This window comes from Saccopteryx leptura, chromosome 1, assembly GCF_036850995.1.
Source record: "Saccopteryx leptura isolate mSacLep1 chromosome 1, mSacLep1_pri_phased_curated, whole genome shotgun sequence".
NCBI classification, from domain to species: Eukaryota; Metazoa; Chordata; class Mammalia; order Chiroptera; family Emballonuridae; genus Saccopteryx; species Saccopteryx leptura.
This window is the reverse complement of record NC_089503.1, coordinates 212,543,257-212,563,162: the sequence shown is the minus strand read 5'-3', so window position 1 is coordinate 212,563,162 and position 19,906 is coordinate 212,543,257. Positions and strand designations below refer to the sequence as shown.

Sequence of the window (19,906 nt, the reverse complement as noted above, 5' to 3'; positions counted from 1 at the left end):
ACCTTGCTGTGGTAGAGGCGTAGGCAAGGACTTTCAGTTTACCTTCTCACCTGTAAAATGTGTAAGTCAATGTGAAAAAAATTTTAAAGTCACCTTTGCATCAGAGAATCTATAATTATAATATCTCTGTACCACTCTCTTACTGATACCAGAGTTATATAATATTTACTTTTAGACAGATATGCCAATTTAAAAACTGACACAAGCTAGCAGTCCATGGCCGGAAAATGATGCTCTATTAAAATTGATTCATCAGATGAATGTGGGGTTCAATAAAGCTCTGGAACAGCGGTTCAACCTGTGGGTCGTGACCTCGGCAGGGGTCGAACGAACAAAACACAGGGGTCGCCTATAACACAGGGGTCGCCTAAAGCCATAGGCGACCCCTGTGTTTTGGTCGTTTGACCCCCACCGGGGTCGCGACCCACAGGCTGAGAACCGCTGCTCTGGAAGATATTAATTCTAAAGTCTTGGCTCATAATTTCAAGATGGTATGTCTGTATTTGGTGTCATTAAATGTGAAATGATCTCATGTTAGCATGGGACAAAATCAGCTTTTTAATTAGAAGGACAGATTTTTCCATTCAGTTTTTATAATTAAATTTATTGGGGTGACATTGGTTAATAAGATTATATAAGCTTTAGGTGTCCACTTCTATAATACATCATCTGTATATTACATTGTATGCTCAACAGCTGAAGTCCAGTCTCTTCCACCACCATGTATTTGACCTCCTTTCCCCTCTTCAAGCTCCCTCCCCTACCCCCTTTCCCCTCTGGTAACCACTTCTGTTGTCCATGTCAGTGAGGTTTTAGTTGGTTGGTTGTTTTCTGTTTATATCCCACATAGGAATGAAATTATATGGATCTTGTCCTTTTCAACCTGACTTATTTTACTTAGCATTATACCCTCAAGATCCATCCGTGGTGTTGCAAATGGCAGTAGTTCATATTTCTTATGGCTGAGTGGTATTCCATTGTCTATTCAGTTTTGATTGGTGATTTTCCTTTGGGGAGTTGGAAGAGCTGCAGTGGTTAAAGAAATAGAATAGCAAATAGCAAAACTATTAATGAATAATTACCCAGCAGGGGGAGATAGGAAGACTCTAACTTTTATTTGCAGAGGTCAGAATGATTTGAGAGGCTATCTACAGTAGACACTTGTGATCTAGGATACATCAGTCATCGTGGACAGAAGAGAGGGGGAAATAAACAAATATCAAGTCACTTATGCACATTGGGTTTTATTTAAGGAAATGTCTCCTCGTGTAGGCAGTGATGTGTTTAAAAGTGAGACATTTCCTTTAACTTGTTTCTATTTTAAGTGATTGCTTTTGACAAGTCTTTGAAGAAAAAAAAAATCATTTTCTCTCCTGCAGATTCAGTAACTGCCCTGTCTGATCGTGTCACGTTTTCAGTGGAGGCAACATTGTGTGTCAGGTTTTCGGTGGAGGCAACATTGTGTGTCAGGTTTTTGGTGGAGGCAACATTGTGATTTGCTTCCATGGAGGTCTTACCAATCAGTGATGGCTGCAGCTAGTGACATGATTGTCAGGGCTCCTTTCAGGGGATCGCTAATTAATTGTTGGTCATCACCTCCTGGTGAGGAAATTACAAATATTATTACTTAACACATCCTTTGCAGTTCTCACTTGCTTAAAAATTTATTTGTGCCCATGAAGAAATGACCATTTGTGCTATTCTTAGCAGGAAGCAAGGAGACAGGCCCAAGGTCACTGGTGTCCACTCTGGGGCACCGCTAGGGGCCACAGGCTGTATGTACGTTCTGTGGCAGCCTCATGGGCCATTGCTTTCAATTCTAGTTAAAGCATAGAATGATTATACATGAGGCATTTTTAATGTATTATTGTAATCTCCAGAGATTAAAGCTAGTAAACAACAAATTGATTCAATTATAAAAATGCCCCTCTGGAAAAAAAAAAACCTTTTAATTTAGTACTTTTTGCTTGGAAGGCACATTTACAACTAGCAGACTGGAAAGTGTTAAATGTGCTCTGGTACTTATAGGGATAAAAAGCTATCTGACATAAATTATTCTCCTGCATTTAGAGTAAGGAATGTTACAAGATCCTTTCAGCCAATGATTGACTCCTCGGCCAGAGCTTATGTACATATAGCCTCTGGGAAGGAGAGTATTTCTGCAGTACTATATTGATAGATTGTGATTAATATTTAAACTAAATTTTTCATCAGAATCTAATATATATACTACAATAAATAGATGATAGATAAATATATAATTGAATACATATATAGCTAGATTATAGTAGGGTAGATAGGTAGGTAGGTAGAGAGACAGACAGACAGACAGAGTCTGTACTTCTCTGCTAACAGGGTCCATTGGATATGAACCAAGGTTTCAACAAAGTTTTAGATTTACTACAGATAAAATTCGCCTTAAAACTGGATGGGAGGGAGTGTGAGTGAGGATAATACTGGTGATGATAGTAATGACAGTAGCTAACATTTATGCCAGCCTTGTTTTATACCTGATACTATGTCTCAATCCTTTTAACAATTCCATTATTCTGGTGCATATAGGGAAATTATAATGGAGGAGCATTTGCTCAAGTTTTTGTAGCTGATTGGTGCTGGAACTGAGGGTAGAAAAATGGCAAGCATTGTTTTCGAGTTTTTCTCTTTACTTTGTGCATTGGAAAATCCAAGGGGACCTTAAAGTCATCACCCTAGGCTCCCTGGACCCATATCCCAGCACCCCCACCGGCCAGTGCATGTTTTGTGACTGAACCCTTCCACAGCTACCAGACTTCTTTGAAAAGTGTTCTTTTCCAAATTCCCAGAATTGTTCAAACATGAATTAGACCAATTATTTCCAACTATTTCTTTTCAAGCAGACTATAGCATGGTTGATTAGGCATTTTAAACTAATTGAGATTGCTATGTGGTCTTTTTGAAATAAGTATGATTGCTGTTTGTACAGATGTGGCCACTAAGTGGTACACAACCAGATCCTTTTGCAGAGGCATAATCAGCTGCTCTGATCGGCCCGCTGCGCCTCCAACCCCGCCCCCATGCCACGTCCACAGTTGAACACCAGTGGGTTGGATCAGTAACTCACAACCTCCTTTGATTACATTTCTCTACTAATAAGAAAGGTCCTCGCTATACTACCAAGCTGTGTATTTCTTGGTCTACAAATGATAAAAAACAATCCTAACCGTTATTGAATGTTTATTAAATGCTGGCTCTGTTCTAAGAATGTTGTAAGTGTTGATTTTCAACACTTCATAGCAGCTCTATGAAGTAGATATTATTAGTAGTAGTAACACTATTTTACGATAGAAGCATTGAGACTTTAAGTGTTAAATAATTTGCCCTGGGCCACTTACCTAGCAGATGAGTGAACCAAGCTTGAGACCAGGTGGTCTGACATCAGGGTTCATACTCTTATGGACTAAACATATCACATCTACGTGTGTTACTCTACTAACATACTATATTCTTATGGGATATATGAAAGCTAGAAATTGTAAAAGAATGAGATACACATTGGTAATAATTGGTTGAACAAATGAATAAAACATTTCTCTGGGATGAGCAATGTAGGGATTTCAAGGCCCCTGACAAGCCGATTAAAGAATTTACATAGGACAGGAAAGTTTTTCTTAGTCACAGTCATAGGTCAAAATACCTTAAAATCTACCACACAGTTCCTACCTAGTGTGCAGCAGAACGTTCAGCAAGTAACCAGGTTCCTTGCACAATTGACAATAGAAATTATGCAAATCCAAAATGACCCTCCCTTTTACTCAATAAGTCATTTGTCTTCCAGATGAGCTTCGACTTCATGTGGTCACTGGCTTTAGAGTCCTTACATCTGACCAAACCGTGGGAAACACTAGCGGGCACACAGCATGATCGATGTGATGTTTTAAACTAAGGTCATTGTTTGAAACAGTCATGACTACTGTTTCTCCAGATGTGGCCACTGATGGGGTCAACACCTGGTCAAAGATTTCTGTCTGGGAGGTTTGCAGGGGTTGCAGCTGGTTAAAAGGGGGCCCTGGCAGCTACGGGCTTGTTTAGAAGTTACCTTCCAAGTAGAACTTTTCATAAGACTGAGCAAACCCCGGGGGAGCTGATGGAGATCAAACAGTCCTTTGCCAGTGAGTCTGATTAAAATTCTGAGTACTCTGAATACTGATGAAATATACTGTAGAAAGGAATTTTTATTTTCAACATGTATCAGTATGGCATATTTTAGATTTGTGATCATTGTAGCTGCTTTTTATCTGAATTACAAATGCCCACTTTTTACTTACACAGAAAACACACAACCTGGACATTCAGAATCTTTGATTGGTCAAGGTGTCACTCTGCAAAGATGAATCTCTTTTAAGTTCGGGAGTCCATAGGAGATAGGTATTTAAGTAAGATGAGCAAAATACAATGTAACCTAAGGAGCCAAAGGAATAAGAGGCACGCTGATTTGGGTTTTGTTAAACTAATCTTATGGCTGGTGAGGATGACATGCCAGATAATTCATTCATTTTCAATACCAAACCATGTCCATAAACCATTTTTATAATGTGAAACACGTTATATAGGTACAATACCAGTAGAGGCTGTGCTTAAATGGGTCAGACACATTCTTTTGCTTCGCTATGTATTGTTTCTCATTTCATTTGCCAAAGATGCGTTTATCAGATAATTTTTATGGGCTGATAATTTTTATGGGCTGATCCAGATTTTAGTTATATTCATGGAGTCTTGTTTATTGATGCTGTTATGCTTATTTAATTCTTCCTGGTACATAGTTTCAACCCATGTGAATATCATCCAAGTGTCACTCTCTTCTTTCTTGCACCAAAAGCAGAAGAAATCTTCTTTTGTAATAATGTGTGTCAATAAGAAATACATTTATTAGTGAGGAAAAAAATACACAAGATGTATTTGGGGCTGTTTAGCATAGAAATTTTATCTGAAACAGCTTTATTGTATAAAATAATGTATTCTGCTTCAGAATGTTTAAGGTTGAGTTTCTTTACCTATGAATGCTATACTATTTTCTTTTCTCCCCTAACTCCCCCACCCTGTTTAACAGCAGACAAACCCAGGGAGCCCTGAACGAATCCGATGATCCTGAAACAGGCTGTCTCTCTGATAACAAGCCAACTTCTCGACACTTCTATCCTGTCGCCTTGCTGCTTGTCAGCTCACACCTGCTAGTTGTGTGGCTTATTTTAAGTCTTGCGTTACTGTTAGCCAAATACCAATAAGTTTTACGTTGCATTCCTTCCTTTTCTACAAATGACAATGGACTTTATGGGGACAATGCTGTAATATTTCTACATTTTAAGATTCAGAGAATTTAAAACAAACAGCTGTTTGAATTGTCAGTGTTTTCTTTGTTCTTTCCTAAAATCTAGAGGAAGAAGTACTATGCATTAAGTGAATTACTTTGCTCTTCTGTTCACGGAGAAGTGTTTCCCACTGTTAACTAGCTCAAGAAGAATTTTTAAATTTACTGTCTTTGGAATAAGACCAAGAACAGAATCCTGAAAGCTTGAAGGTCTGCACCTCCCGATCCTCTTCCCACTCCAGTTATTAAAGAAATTGAGACTGAATTTGCACAACACTCTGAGACTCTGAGACAAAGTCCTAGGGATGCGAGAGGTTCCAGACTTTATTTCCACTGTGCTCAAATCATTGTTGCCATCAGCCACTACAACCTTCTGTTTGATTTCTTAACCTGTTAGTTCTTGTTATTTCTTTGCTGCACTTAACCCCTTTCTGTCAAGTAAATTTATGGAGAGAATGGCTATTTCTGTTTTGTAATTAAATTAACGTGTTTGTAACTATCGTTTGGGTTGATTTGGCTTTCCAAGTACTTTTCTATTCTTTTTAATAAGGTCTTGTTTGTGTCTTGATGTTCCATTTTCCGCACCTGTGACTTTTGTACCCTCTGTGTGCTCTTCCTTTATAAAGCGGACACTTGGACCAGGCTGTTCCGGAAGCCATTTTTCTCATCGTTGCACAGCTAAAATAATGAAGTAAAATAGAGATTGAACTTTCCTTTAAAAATCTATAGGGCCAGACTTAATAAATTAAATGCCTTATTCCTAGAACCTGTATCCTTAGGGCTACATATAGATTTTAATGTGTTTTAAAAGAAATTAATTTGTGAAAGAGTTATAACAAAAAAAAAGGCAGATATATTTATGAGATTAAAGTGAAGTTGTATTGTGGAGGAAATTATATTTAAAGAGTTTATTCAACCTTAAATATCTGTTACGGGCAAGGAGATTTGAATCCATCTCTTTCCGAGGGCAATAATGGTATCAGGCCTGGCCTAGGATTTAATTTTGTAAGATGTATCATCATTTGTGGAAAAGAAAGAGAAAATGTAGAGTTGAATCTTTGTTATTTTTACTTGGACTGTTGCTGCAACTCTGCATTGAACAAATAAAGCATATTTATTTATTCCGTTTCATGAAGTTGTACTTTTTCCCCTTTCCCAGAGAAGGATGCCGCATAGAGAATGTACTGAAGAATATCAGATGCAGAAAGTATGCTTTCAACGTGCTGCAGCTGATGGCTTTCCCCAAGTACTACCGGCCTCCAGAGGGGACTTACGGAAAAGCCGACACCTAAGCTTACCAACCTGTCAATAAACAGGAACACAAGTCCGTTTCACTTGGATAATTTCTACCTTTTCTTTCTTTCTTTTTTTTTCCTTTTTCTTTTTTTTTTTTTTTCCATTGTTGTGAATTTGTGAAGGGAGACAATCAGGGATGTTTGCCCAAATCTAGGCGTGACTGGAATCCGTGATTGGCCTATTACTCTGAAAGAAATCCATTTTTAAAAATCTGACATTAGATTGTCCTTTCTGGCTCTAAGCTTCTATGGGTCAACTGTTGCCGGTTGATGTCAGCTTGGAACCTGCAACTTTCATCTGAGGGGTATTTTAATGAAAGGCATTCTGAGAAATCGATGCCACAGTGGACTAAGGGGGACTCAGAGAACCGTGATCTCCCTCCAGAATGAAGCTAAGAAAGTAGGAAAGGGAGAGGGACTTCGGGATATTATTTCATAGCTTTTCTCATACAGACTGTTAAAGGCTGTTTCTGAGGTTAAAAAAAAAAAAAAAAAAAAAAACATTTTTCTAGTGGGTTGAAATTAGATACAGTTAACTCTTGATCCTGACTCCAGAACAATTTACAGGTATGTCTGTAAAGACTTTGTCATCCAATTGAGATGTGACAGTTCCTCCTAAACAGTAGATGAACAGTGTAAGCAAAGCAGGAAAAATACTTTGCATAAACCTGGTGTCTTTTCAAAGCTCTGACTGGGTTCTCTGACCCTGTTGTGAAAGTGGCAGTGGAGGGAGTTTAATAGGATCACAGGCAAAACGCCGTGAGGAACAGAAACTGCGAGGAAGCTACAGATGGTCAGCCCGCTGACGTCCTAAGAGAAAGCCCCACCAGCCTGAACTTTATATGGTCAGGTTCACGACAGTCAATAACATGTCTTAGAGATGTGTCCAGCAGTCATCCTGCTATAGAATATAGATGGTGTAATCATGCATGGCCTCCCATAGGTTAGTATATGTGAATAAACCTTCTAAAATATATGCAACCATAACTAATGTTGAGCCAAAACAATTATTTTTGTTAACCTGAATTTCAAATTTGTCCTTACTCAGTAAAATAACACCATAAAATTGTCTAAAATCTTAAATGAGAAGCTTCCTTAGAGATTATCTTATGTAGCACCTTCATAAATGGTAAATTTATGAAGATATGCCCCCAGTCACCTAGCTAGGTAATTTTGGAACCATGATTACAATCTCTTCTTATCTTCCTCCCCTGGCTTATTTCTTGTCCAAGTTGCCATGCCAAATATGCATGAAAATGATGGGAGAATGCTAGTTAGTTAAATTAAAATTCACATTTGTGGCCATTACTAAAACTTAGATTATAACACTCTGAACAAATGAAATCTGTTTCCTCCCAATTTTAAGAATTTATTGTTTTTCCTTTCTCATGAGAGAAGCCTGCCATCCAGAGCATAAATCGCCCTTGGAAATGCCAGGCTTGCTACATAGACGTCTCTTTGCTATGACACATTCGATGGGTGACATTATGAGGCTTTCCATAGCTAATTTGATAGCTCCTTGCTAATACACTTGTTGAAATAAGGGTTCCAAACAGAAATCTAGATTCTTGAGTTATTTTTTTAATTAATACAAATGTTAGATCCTTTGGTACCTTTAATACTAGAATTATTTTAGCTAATGACTGGGCATTATATTTGAGACAGTTGCCAAACTACCTACAGCCTTTTGAATAAAAAGAGGCTGTGTGCAGTGGATCTATCCATGGGTAAAGTTATCTTGGTATTCTTTTATTTACACCTCCATTTCTGTGATTAAATATAATCTTTAAATTTTTTGATTTCCTTTGGAAATGGTAGGATTTGTGGTTATTTTCAGTGTCCCACTGAATTTAAGGTAAAAAGATTGGATAAGAATAAGACAGGTTTCTTTGAATATCTCTGAATCCTCCTGCAGTTTATCAAGGGGTAGTCTGAGTTCCAGGAGACTGAGTAGTTTGTCATCCTGTAAATATTCTTATAAACAAGAACTTTTGTTTGCATTTGTAAAAGTGAAAATTCTTGACTCACATGTGGAAAAAATACTCAACTAGAAAGCCAACAATAAGGGTGTCTTTATTTTGGAGAGGCATTTCAAAGATTTTTTTTTCTTTTATAATTAGTACTAATATAGATGCCTCAAAGGGTGGAGATTACTATACTACAAATGCATATGAATTTTTGTTTATTATTAACATACTCATCTGCATTTCTCTACAGAAAGCTTATATTTGTACATACTATTTTTTTCTTCTTTTCCAAGTGAGAGGAGGGAAGATAAAGAAACAGACTCTAGCATATATCCCAACCAGGATCCACCTGGCAACTCGGCCATCTGGGGCCATGCTTACAACTGAGCTATTTTTAGCACCTGAGGTGGAGGCTCCATGGAGCTATCTTCAGTGCCCAGGGTTGGTGCACTCAAACCAATCGAGCCATAGCTGTGGGAGAGGAAGAAAGGAGGAGAGAGAGAAAGGGGAGTTGGAGGGGTAGAGAAGCAGATGGTCACCTCTCCTTGTGCCCTGACCAGGAATCAAACCTGAACATCCACACACTGGGCCAATGCTCTACCACTGAGCCAAACCACCAGGGCCTGTACATATTTTTAAAAGTGAATTTCATTAAGGAAATTCATGCTTCATATCAACATCGATATTGCCCCTTTCCTAAGAGGTATTCCCAGTATCTTTAGAAAACCACTTCATTGTTTCTTAAATGATTAAGGCTTTCAAAATAAAAGAGACAAGGTTAAACAAAATGTTTTAAAACTACCTTGTGCAGATACAGCCTCAGTCATGCTTGTATATCTACATTTTCATTACAAGGGACATACACCAGCAGGCTGACTTTAGGAGACCATGCCAAGCCAGTCAATGAACCAAGAAAATGACATTTCCAAACATGATAAATTTTTTATTTGCTCAAAAAATATTTCCCTCTCATATCATCAAATGTAGGTATCAGTTCCATATTTGCTACTGGCAGAGTATTATAGAACACATAGTTACAAACAAGGGAAGGTGTAATCCTGACTACATTTGATCCAGGGACAAGAGACCAAGGGCCCCAGAGTGTTACCCAGGGCAGCTGATCCCAAACATTTGAAGTCTTCGTTTGAAGCAGCCCTGCACTTACGGGCACCCATTCATTTCTTTTCAATTGGGTTGTTTTTTTCTTGTAAATATTGCCATGAGTGTGTCTACAGCCTGCCAAAACAATCCTTTGATGTGACTATTTTGGTCAGTCCACTTATCCGGTGAGTCAGCGCAGTCCTTTGAGCAGCTGACAGATTGTGCTAGGATGATCAAGTCCAGTTAGAGCACTGCGCCCAGTCTCCGGCCTCCAGGGCTTACTGATGAGAGTAACACCTTTTCTTCAAAAAACAGTGAAATCTTAAAAGCTAGCATCTTCCCAGAGGATAATTCCCTTTTCTCCTTCAACTAACATGGTATTTGCATAAAATAAGACTCTAGATGGAAAATAAAAGAATTGTATGGACTGATGGTTTGATTTCCAAGCTACCTGGCTAGACCTGATTTATCCCAACTCTTGACGATGTTTATGTCCATTTTATCTGTACAATCAAATGCTACATTATGGAGTGCCACTGAGGGTTTCCTCCTGGCTCCCGTCCAGTGACATCACAATGGTAGCTTGAAATTGACCACAGTGGGAATACTTACACCACAAATATCCAGATGCTACAATACACGGCCTTTAATCTCTGGAAATCCAGTTGTTAAATATTTACTGGCATATAACTGAACACCACCATCCCTTTTTCTCTGCAAAATACATAATCGGAAGCTGTATAAGGTGGGATTAAATATAATCACTCATCTTCAGATGGCTGTAATTTTGTTTCCATTTTTAACCTCTCTGAAGACTCTGGTCAGACTATAACTAACATTTTATGTTTACTGTTTTTTATAATTACTTCATCATAGACGTGTGTTTTAAAAACATATCCTGACACACTCCCAATTCAATTAAAAAAAAAACAACAAAAAAATGATTAAAAAATAAAAACATATCTCTCCATGATACTTGGCAAGGGCAGTCTTGGCAATGCAGCTTGAGTGTAAACAGTTCAGTAAATTCAGGGAAATGTTAGACTAATTAGAATATCAGTGAAAATGTGCTTCTGTACCCGTTTTTAAGTTTATAATTTTAGTGTTTGCTGAAAGCAGAGGAAAAAACCCAGTAGCATAGAACTGTGCCCAGATTCTAATAAATACAGCTCCATTGAAACCCAGACTGGTAGATTATACAAATTAAACTCTGGCACTGTACTAAGGCATCACAGATGTTTTAGACATTTGATTTTCAAACAGGCTGGTATATCAGTGGTTAAATTCAATATACAGGGAGCCTTGGATAATCTGGTAGGAAGTCTATTAACTTTTAACTCAGATATAAGAAACTGGTCCAAGATAAACTGTGATCAGCAGTTACAAAGGGAAGCAAACTTATTGAACCCAAGTCATCCTTAAGAGCTGGAGGCTTTTCAAGTTCTGCACTATTGAAGAGAATGATTTGCTGAGAGTTGTGTCATCGATTGACAATTTTAGCATGATCTCACATTCAGTTAGCTCAGCTGGAATCTGCAGAACCTATGCGTTTTACCCTCATATTTATGTTCCATTGCTATATAAAGAAAGTTTCAACATATTCTTATTTTTTGTTTCTTTGACAGTTTGAAGTTAGAACTTTCCAAATGGATGCTACCAATAGCAAAAAACTGTCAGAACAGGGAAATAAAATTAATGTTTTAGATAAAATATTGCAAACCAATTATAGAGTTAAGGCATGGAAATTTAGCTTTTTACTTTCTGAGTCATAGCACACATTAGGCACTGAATTTTATTTCTAAGCATGTAAGAGAAAGCCTAATGCATTTGTGATGTCAAAGAAACAAATCATATCTATTAGTGACAAGGAAGTAGGAAAAAATGTATAAGGTAATAATAACCAAATAAAAAGTATATGCAATTAGCTCATCTGAGCTTGAATTTTTGTAGATTACATGAATGTTTAGAATTTCAAATTAAAAAAGGAAAACAGGGCTCACAATTAAGTATAGTACCCAGAGAGAGAGTGAATGTCAAGGGGTAGAAGACCTAATACAAGTGACATTGCCTGATAAGCCATATCTTGCTTATCTTTTAGTAAATAGATGATGTTGCATTTTCACACTCATAGTCTCAATACATTCACAGTCTTCCTGAAATCATCTAAATTTTTCCAAAGGATGTAATCCAACAATCTATCTTTAATGATGACTCAATGCAGTATTGTTAACTAGCAAGCAATGATGACTCAAATATTGTCAAGATTGCAGTATTAGCTATATATGATAGTTCTGGGACACTTTTATTTTATTTATTTTTTTATTCAGTGAGAGTAGGAGAGGCAGAGAGACAGACTCCCACATGTGCCCCAACCAGGATCCACCCAGCAAGCCTAGTAGGGGGTGATGCTCTGCCCATTTGAGATATTGCTCTGTTGCTCAGCAACCAAGCTCTTCTTAGTGCCTGAGGCAGAAGCCATGGAGCCATCCTCCATGCCCAGGGCCAACTCACTCCATTGGAGCCATGGCTACAGGAGGGGAAAAGAGAGAAGAGAGAGAAAAAAAGCAAGAGAGGGAGGGGTGGAGAAGCAGATGGAAGCTTCTCCTGTGTGCCCTGACTAGGAATTGAACCTAGGACATCCAAATGCTGGACTGACACTCTACCACTGAACCAACTGTCCAGGGCCCTGGGATGCTTTTATACCACTATCAATATTTTTAAAATTTCTTGTCAAAGAACTTTCAAACTTTTAAAAGACAAACTCCATGTGTTTATAACTCTATGACACCCATTTCTCTGCACATGTGCAATCCTTTGCACACATATACTTCTCGTGTAAATATTTCATGATTTTATTTAATCTAACATTTAATTTTCAGTTTCTTATGGTACTTATCTGAAATGTTGGCATTTGTTTTCTTTTTATGTTAACTGTATATTCTAGGTGAACCAATAATGTGTATTCCTAGGAAATGAGGCACAGATAGGTTAGATCATTTTATATTTGCATTTGGAGAAGTATCATTTTGTTTTATTGTTCTGTGGAAACCATATTCACTGTACACTGTGTGTATTTTTGTTTAAATAAATGTGACTTTTATTTTTTATGTTTTTGTCTTTTTCTCCCTATCATACATTCTTTTTCATTTTCATCAATATAGCAATGTCCAAAAATTAATGAAAAGATTAGAAGTATAAACTACACAATATTTCAAAGAGAATAGACTACTTTTATGCTATACCAAAATTACAATGCAATATTTGCATCAGTACAAGGTTAGTCTCATAATCACTAGCAGAATGCACCTTGCGGGGTTACTATTCTATGGAAGCAAGATCAACCACAATTGTTTAAAAAGTTCCAAGAACCAGATGCCAGTATTTCAACTTTGAACAAATCACTGATCCTTGTAGTCAAGAATATATGCAGAGTCATGTGAGCACAGGTGACAACTTTTCTATGTAGCTATTTGGATCTGATTAGTTATGATTCATTATAACAGTTGATAATAGAAGGCAAATCCCAATGAGTTTCAATTAGATCTTGTTGCAAAGGAATTAACCAAATGAAGCCCCTGCTTGTGTTTAAAGAAAGAATAAAGTTTTGCTATCTGGAGAATTTCAGGAACGTATCTGATCCTACAGCAAGAAACATTCCCCTTATATACATTGTCATCAATATATGTTGAAACTAATATGTCTTTCTACATCTGAGCAAGAACAATGCCGTCAGTAACCCGTGCATAGTGGTGACGCGATGCATAGTGAATTATAGCACATTGCTGCCCACCATCAAACCAGAAGAGTCTCCTGGGAAGATACTGTGCTATCTTAAACATCTGTGCAATGGTTCCTTGAGTGTTGTAAGAGACTGACACTCCCACTCAAAGTCAAGAAAATTTGTTCCAGGGCTATATTTTGGTATCTCCAGAGAGTAGAATCAGGAGAGTGGGTGGGTGGAGTTGGAGCATGTCAAGCCAGTACTTACTCTAAGCCAAAGTAGCCAAGTGGCCGTGATTCTTTGGCTCCTTATAACAACAAACACTGAGTTCTTCATTTTCTCAAAGCCTGATAACTGAGGATGACACAAGAGCAAGTTTTTAAATAATCATTGAAAAGCGAAAGGGCTAGGGAAAGGGAACATTTGGATAGAACACTAGGAACGTGGTAGTCAACCTTTAAAAGCTACCTTCTCTCTTAATAGGTATGTTAATGCCGTTATAGCCATTACTTTCAGAAATAATGGCAATGACGATAGTGATCTCATTTTGTTTAGCATCACAGCTTCTCAGTTATTAAACCAATCGACCATTGAACCTGGGGGAGAGATGAGATTAGAGTTAGCAAAGCCTTTTAAACCAGAAAAAGGAATTCAGGGTTTATGTGCAATTAGAAGCAATTACAGGGCTCCAAGAAGAGGACTACCTGTGACCTAGTTTATATCGTTAAAGGGTGACTCCAGGTGCTGTGCAGAAGCTGGATTACAGGGAATCAAACTGAAAGCTGTGAGGCAGTCAGAAAGCTACGACAGTACAGTGAGAATTGGTGTTAGACAGTAACGATAAAGAGAACTAGAGGAATTCATGTACTATCTGTAGAGTAAAAATGGCAGGATTTAAAGGGACTGATGGGTGGCGGGCAGTGGGGAGAGTGAAGGGAACCAAGCTATTATAGTAAGTTTCATTTCTGATTTTACAGGCTGAAAAGAGGTGGTAACGTACCGAGACGCTGAAGAAGGAGGCAGGAGTAGATCTGAGGAGAAAACCAACTGTTTGGCTTTGACCCTGGCCATCCATGCCAAGAAGAAATTCCAGTATAATCAAAGAGATGAATATAGGGTTTAAAGAAAAGTCTAAAGTGGGAAGAGAGTAGTGTAAGCTTTCAGGATATGTAAATGAATAAGAACACAGAGCAGTAGTCAGCACTTGGCTGAAATGACAAAATAACTAGCTTAAAAAAAGGCAATTTCTTGACTCATAAACTGAAAAAGAGCTGGGATTGAGCCTTTGGCACACCTGCTTCCTGATGTTTACATGATGGTTTCAGTTTCTCTCTTTTCTCCTCTCTCTCTCTCTTTCTCTTATTTTCTACCCCCTGTCACTGGCTGTTGTTTTCTGCCTTGGTATAATTTACACAGATTCTATGCCAGTTACAGGCTTACCTAGTACTTTCAGCTGTTGTCTTCTAAGAAAAAAGACATTCAGCAATCATATCAATCCCCAAAATGACCGTTCAGGGGCCAGTTTGGGCCACCTCTCCACCTTATGGCAGGTGGAGTGGGGCACTTTGAATGATCGCCTCACCACAACACGGGACCCTGGGGAAGAGCAGTTCCACAAAGGAAAAGGCATGGGAAGATGGACAGCCATTTCATCTGGGGTGTGAGTGTGATGAGGGAAATCCTGAGACCAGCCCCTCAGGGGCCCAGACAGTCAGAGACTGGGTTATAATAAAAACATCTGGGGTGTGAGTGTGATGAGGGAAATCCTGAGACCAGCCCCTCAGGGGCCCAGACAGTCAGAGACTGGGTTATAATAAAAACATCTGGGGTGTGAGTGTGATGAGGGAAATCCTGAGACCAGCCCCTCAGGGGCCCAGACAGTCAGAGACTGGGTTATAATAAAAACATCTGGATATTGATAAGAATTACTTTACTGTAAAATTGCTTATTTCTTTATTAATTTTCTTTTTGGAGTTAGAATCTATCTATTACATGAAAACAACCAGAACACTCATATGTTGCTGCTGGTGGGAATGCAAAATGACACAGCCACTTGGGAAAACAGTTTTATAATTTCCTAGGAAGTTAACATATGTTTACTATATAAGTCAACCATCCTACCCTTAGGCATTTATCCAAGAAAAACAAAACATATATTCATATAGAAATCTGTACACAAATATTTGTAGGAATTTTATTTATAATTTCCAAAACCTGGAAACAATTTACATGTTTTTCAACCACTATATGGATAAAGAAATCATGGTAGATCCACATACTGGAATATTACTCACCAACACAAAAAATTAGCTATGCCTATGCACAACAAATTTTTTTTAATTCAGTGAGAAGGGAGGAGGTAGAGACAGACTCCAAGCACCCCAACTGGGTTCCACCCAGAAAGCCTACTAGGGGGCAATGCTCTGCCCATCTAGGATGTTGCTTTATTGCTCAGCAACAGAGCTCTTCTTAGTGCCTGAGGCAGAGGCCAGGCAGCCATCCTCAGCATCCAAGGCCAACTTGCTCCAATTGAGCTATGACCACAGGAAGGAAAGAGAAGGAGAGAAGTGAGAGGGGGAGGGATGGAAAAGCAGATGGGCGCTTCTGTGCACCCTGACCAGGAATCAAACCCAGGACATCTACATTCTGGTTCGACACTCTACCACTGAGCCAACCAGCCAGAGCCTATGCACAACAATTTTGATAAATATCAAATTTATTTTGCTGAGTAAAAAAAAAAAATCAGAACCAAAAGACCACATACTTATATTTATATGACATTTTGGAAAAGGAAAATATTAAGAACAGAAAAAAGATTGACAATAGCCAAAAATTGTGTGTGAAAAGAATACTTGATGGCAAAGGTATAGCATGAGGAAAATTTTGGAGGTGAATAAATTGTACTGTCTTGATTGTGGTGTCATATAGAGTTGTGTATGCATTTGTCAAAATCCACAATCACTACAAAATGAAGAGTGAATTTTACTATTATATTTTTAGACTGCCAATTTTTAAATTAATCAAAAATTTATAGTAAAAATATTAAAGCTCAAGTTAAAACCACTGCTACCACTATATACCCACTGGAATGACTAAAATTGAAAAGACTTCTTATACCACATGTTGACAGGATGTGTATGAATCTCAAAATAATTGTTGAGTGAAACAAGGCATACAAAATAAAAGTATATTATTATAGTTATGAGAATTCTAGTAAATACCAGCTAATCTACAGTGATATACTAGGGCAGTGCTTGCCTGGAGATAGCATCGGAATGGAAAAATGGATTATGAAAGAGCACGAAAAAACTTTTGGGGACAATAAATTACCTTGATTATGCTGATAGCTTTATGATATAGATACGTAATTAGAGAGAGATGATAGACATTTATCAATTGTACACTTTAAGTGCCATTTATTGTATGAAATGTATACTCAATAATAATGCTCTAAAATGAAAGAAAAATAACACCAATCTTATAAAAACTATTCCAAAAAATATAAAATGAACACTTTCCAGCATGTATTTGATGAGAAGAGCAACATCTTTATTACAATAATTGGTAAAAATATTACAAAGCAATATATCCCCAGCCAGCAATCCTTATTAACATAAATGTCAATATCTACATAGAATATTAGCAGCTGAATTTATTTGTAAATTATGTATTACAACCAAATTGTGTTTATTCCAGGAATACAAGATTGGTGTTAACAGTCAGGTTCCAATCAGTATCATTAAATACATGTAGAGAACAAAAGAGTAAAAATCATGATTTTCTCAATAGATGCAAAATAGGTATTGGATAAAATTCCACAAACTAGACGTAAAAGAGAACTTCTTTCATTTGATGAAGAGATATCTTAAAAACTTACAGCATGCTGAATGGTGAAATATTCATATCAGCCACTTGGAAAGGTTCTAATATGTACCATAAGAAAAAAAATATATATATATATATATGAACTGTAAATGCTAAAATAAAACATTATACATAGGCAACATGATATTTAATGTAAAAATTTTTAATTAGAGATAAAATATGACAAGAAACAAATTTAGCTTGTCATTAAATAAAAAAAAACATAAAAAAGCAATTCTATTTTCATAAACTAGTAAATGAAAATTAGAAAGTGCAGATCTAGCAGTATACAATACACAAAGAGCCCTCAATGTCCACAGTTGGACAATAAAAACATCAAATGCGATAAAACAATTTAACAAAAGCGCACAAGACATCACTGCAGAAAATCTAAGCATTAGTGAGAGAAATTACACAGTGTATAAATAAATGGAGGTCTTACCATTATCATGGATCATAAGACACAATAGGGTAATGAAACCAATACATCCCAAATGGATCTATATATTCAAAATAATCCCAAGCAAAATCGTAAAAGGTTATTTTAGTGAAAATTGACAAGTTAATTCTAAAGTTTATATGGAAATGTGGAAGGTACCAAAAAATCAAGGCAAACTTTTGAGTAAGATAAACAATATAAGGAACCATGATAACTTGGATAAATGTTTTATTCTGGGGTGGGGGGTGTTATAGAAAATACAAGATGAATCTGGACCATCTTGACATGAAAGAAAGTAAAGACAAAGTAAATAAAGCAAGAAAAATATCAAAGCAAAACACGGAGGGAACATGTCAAAAGAACAAAAGGACTAACTTGAAAGAACTCCCAATGTCCACAGTTGGGCAATGAGCTCCATGAAATAATGATAGTAATTTAATTATTAACCAAAGAATAAAATAAGCATCTGTGGTAGAAAAAAAATTAATGTTTGCATAAATAAATAAAGGAGAGATAAGAGACAACTTACCCTTATAGGAATTCTGATTAATTAATATAGAAGGAATGAGAGTAGAAAAATCCTCATTATGAAAATTACTCCAGTAGTTACTAGTAATGAGATACATTGATATCACGCACCCTGTTATAATGTAATAAGAGGAGCACATGACCTCTTATTCCCTCAGTCTAAAAATGAAAAGGTATCAGGCGGATCCAAATTAAGGGACAATTACAAAATACTCAAGCAATGTTTTTCAAAATTGGGAAGCTCATGAGTTATAAAGAAATATGGAGGAACTGGGACAGAGTGGAGGAGACAAAGAAGACATGAAGACAATGCAATGTGGGATTCTGCTCGGGAGTTACCGGTTTGATTGCGTCAGGACACACACAGGAACAGATTGATGTTCTTCTCTCTCTCTCTCTCTCCATTCCTCTCTCTCAAAAATCAATAAATAAATTGAAAAAGAATTTAAATAAATAAACGAAGGATTCTGGATTGAATCCTGAAACAGAGAAAGAACATTAGTGGGACGTCTAAAGAAAGTCTCTGGCTATTGCACCAATGGTTATGTAAGATGGTAATATCAGGAGAAGCCTGGGAGCAATTGTACAGGAGGTCTCTCTACTAGCTTTACCATTTTCTGTAAGTCTAAAAGTATCTTCATCTCTGGCACCCTTGCATCTTGTCTACCTGCTTATGTGCACAGGAAAAGAAGATGTTATAGATTAATTCTCTAAAATCTCCCTTAATAAATAACTTTTGTGGGATTCATTAACTTATAACACTGTAATATAATAATGGTTAATAGATTAAGTGATTTTTCTAGCAAAATCTTTATCACTTATTTTTTTAAAAATTGTCAGACACTTCAGAAGATTGTGTATGAGAATTTTACTTGAATTATTTCTCTCTTTAGGAAATCTTCTCAGCAAATATCTTTCTCAATGTACTGCTTCAGGAAATGACTAGACCAAGAGACCATCTATAAAGATGAAAGAATACTAATAGTTTGAATATGATTTTTTAAATCTTGATTATATTTTGAGGTATTTCTTGAAATTAATAGTTCTTAGAACATTCTTCTGAGGAAGAAAACTGCAAGGATATTGAATTATTTTGCACTACACCTGAGGAATAACTAGAAATTACTTTTTAACTGTGTATTTAAGATAAACACATTTTTTTCTGCCTTTATGTTGTTTCTATACTAATATCTTTTCTAGAATGAATTTTTCTCCATTTAAAGAATATGAGCATTAGCCCTGGCTGGTTTGTTCAGTGGTAGAGCGTCAGCCTGGAGTATGGATGTCCTAGGTTCAATTCCCAGCCAGGACACACAGGAGAAGCGACCATCTCCTTCTCCACCCATCCCCCTCTCACTTCTCTCACTCTCTCTCTCTCTCTCTCTCTCTCTCTTCTCCTCCCCTCCTGCAGCCTTGGCTTGATTGCAGTGAGTTAGCCCCAAGCACTGAGGATAGCTTCATGGCCTCCGCCTCAGGAGCTTAAAAATGACTTTGGTTGCAACAGAGCAAGGGCCCCAGATGGGCAGAGCACCACCCCCTAGTGAGCTTCCGGGCGGATTCCAGTTGAGGCACATGCAGGAGTCTTGTCACTGTCTCCTCTCCTCTAACAAAATAAAAGAAGAAAATAAGAATATAAACCTTCAACAT

General features: G+C 37.2%; 1 protein-coding gene across 12 annotated transcripts in view; it reads left to right on the top strand.

Annotated features, from left to right (window-relative positions):
* Window positions 1-12,814, top strand: part of INPP4B (inositol polyphosphate-4-phosphatase type II B) — a 611,130-nt gene extending 598,316 nt beyond the window's left edge. For 7 of the 12 annotated variants that reach the window (XM_066385735.1, XM_066385716.1, XM_066385745.1 and 4 more), the window contains one exon: window positions 5,087-6,426. In XM_066385735.1, coding sequence (XP_066241832.1) covers window positions 5,087-5,261 — 175 coding nt within the window. In that variant the 3' untranslated portion in view covers window positions 5,262-6,426. Of the gene's footprint in view, window positions 1-5,086; window positions 6,427-6,503 lie in introns of those variants that run through there. The other 5 variants (XM_066385804.1, XM_066385787.1, XM_066385793.1 and 2 more) reach the window with 2 other exon arrangements.
* Window positions 12,815-19,906: the final 7,092 nt, after the last annotated feature.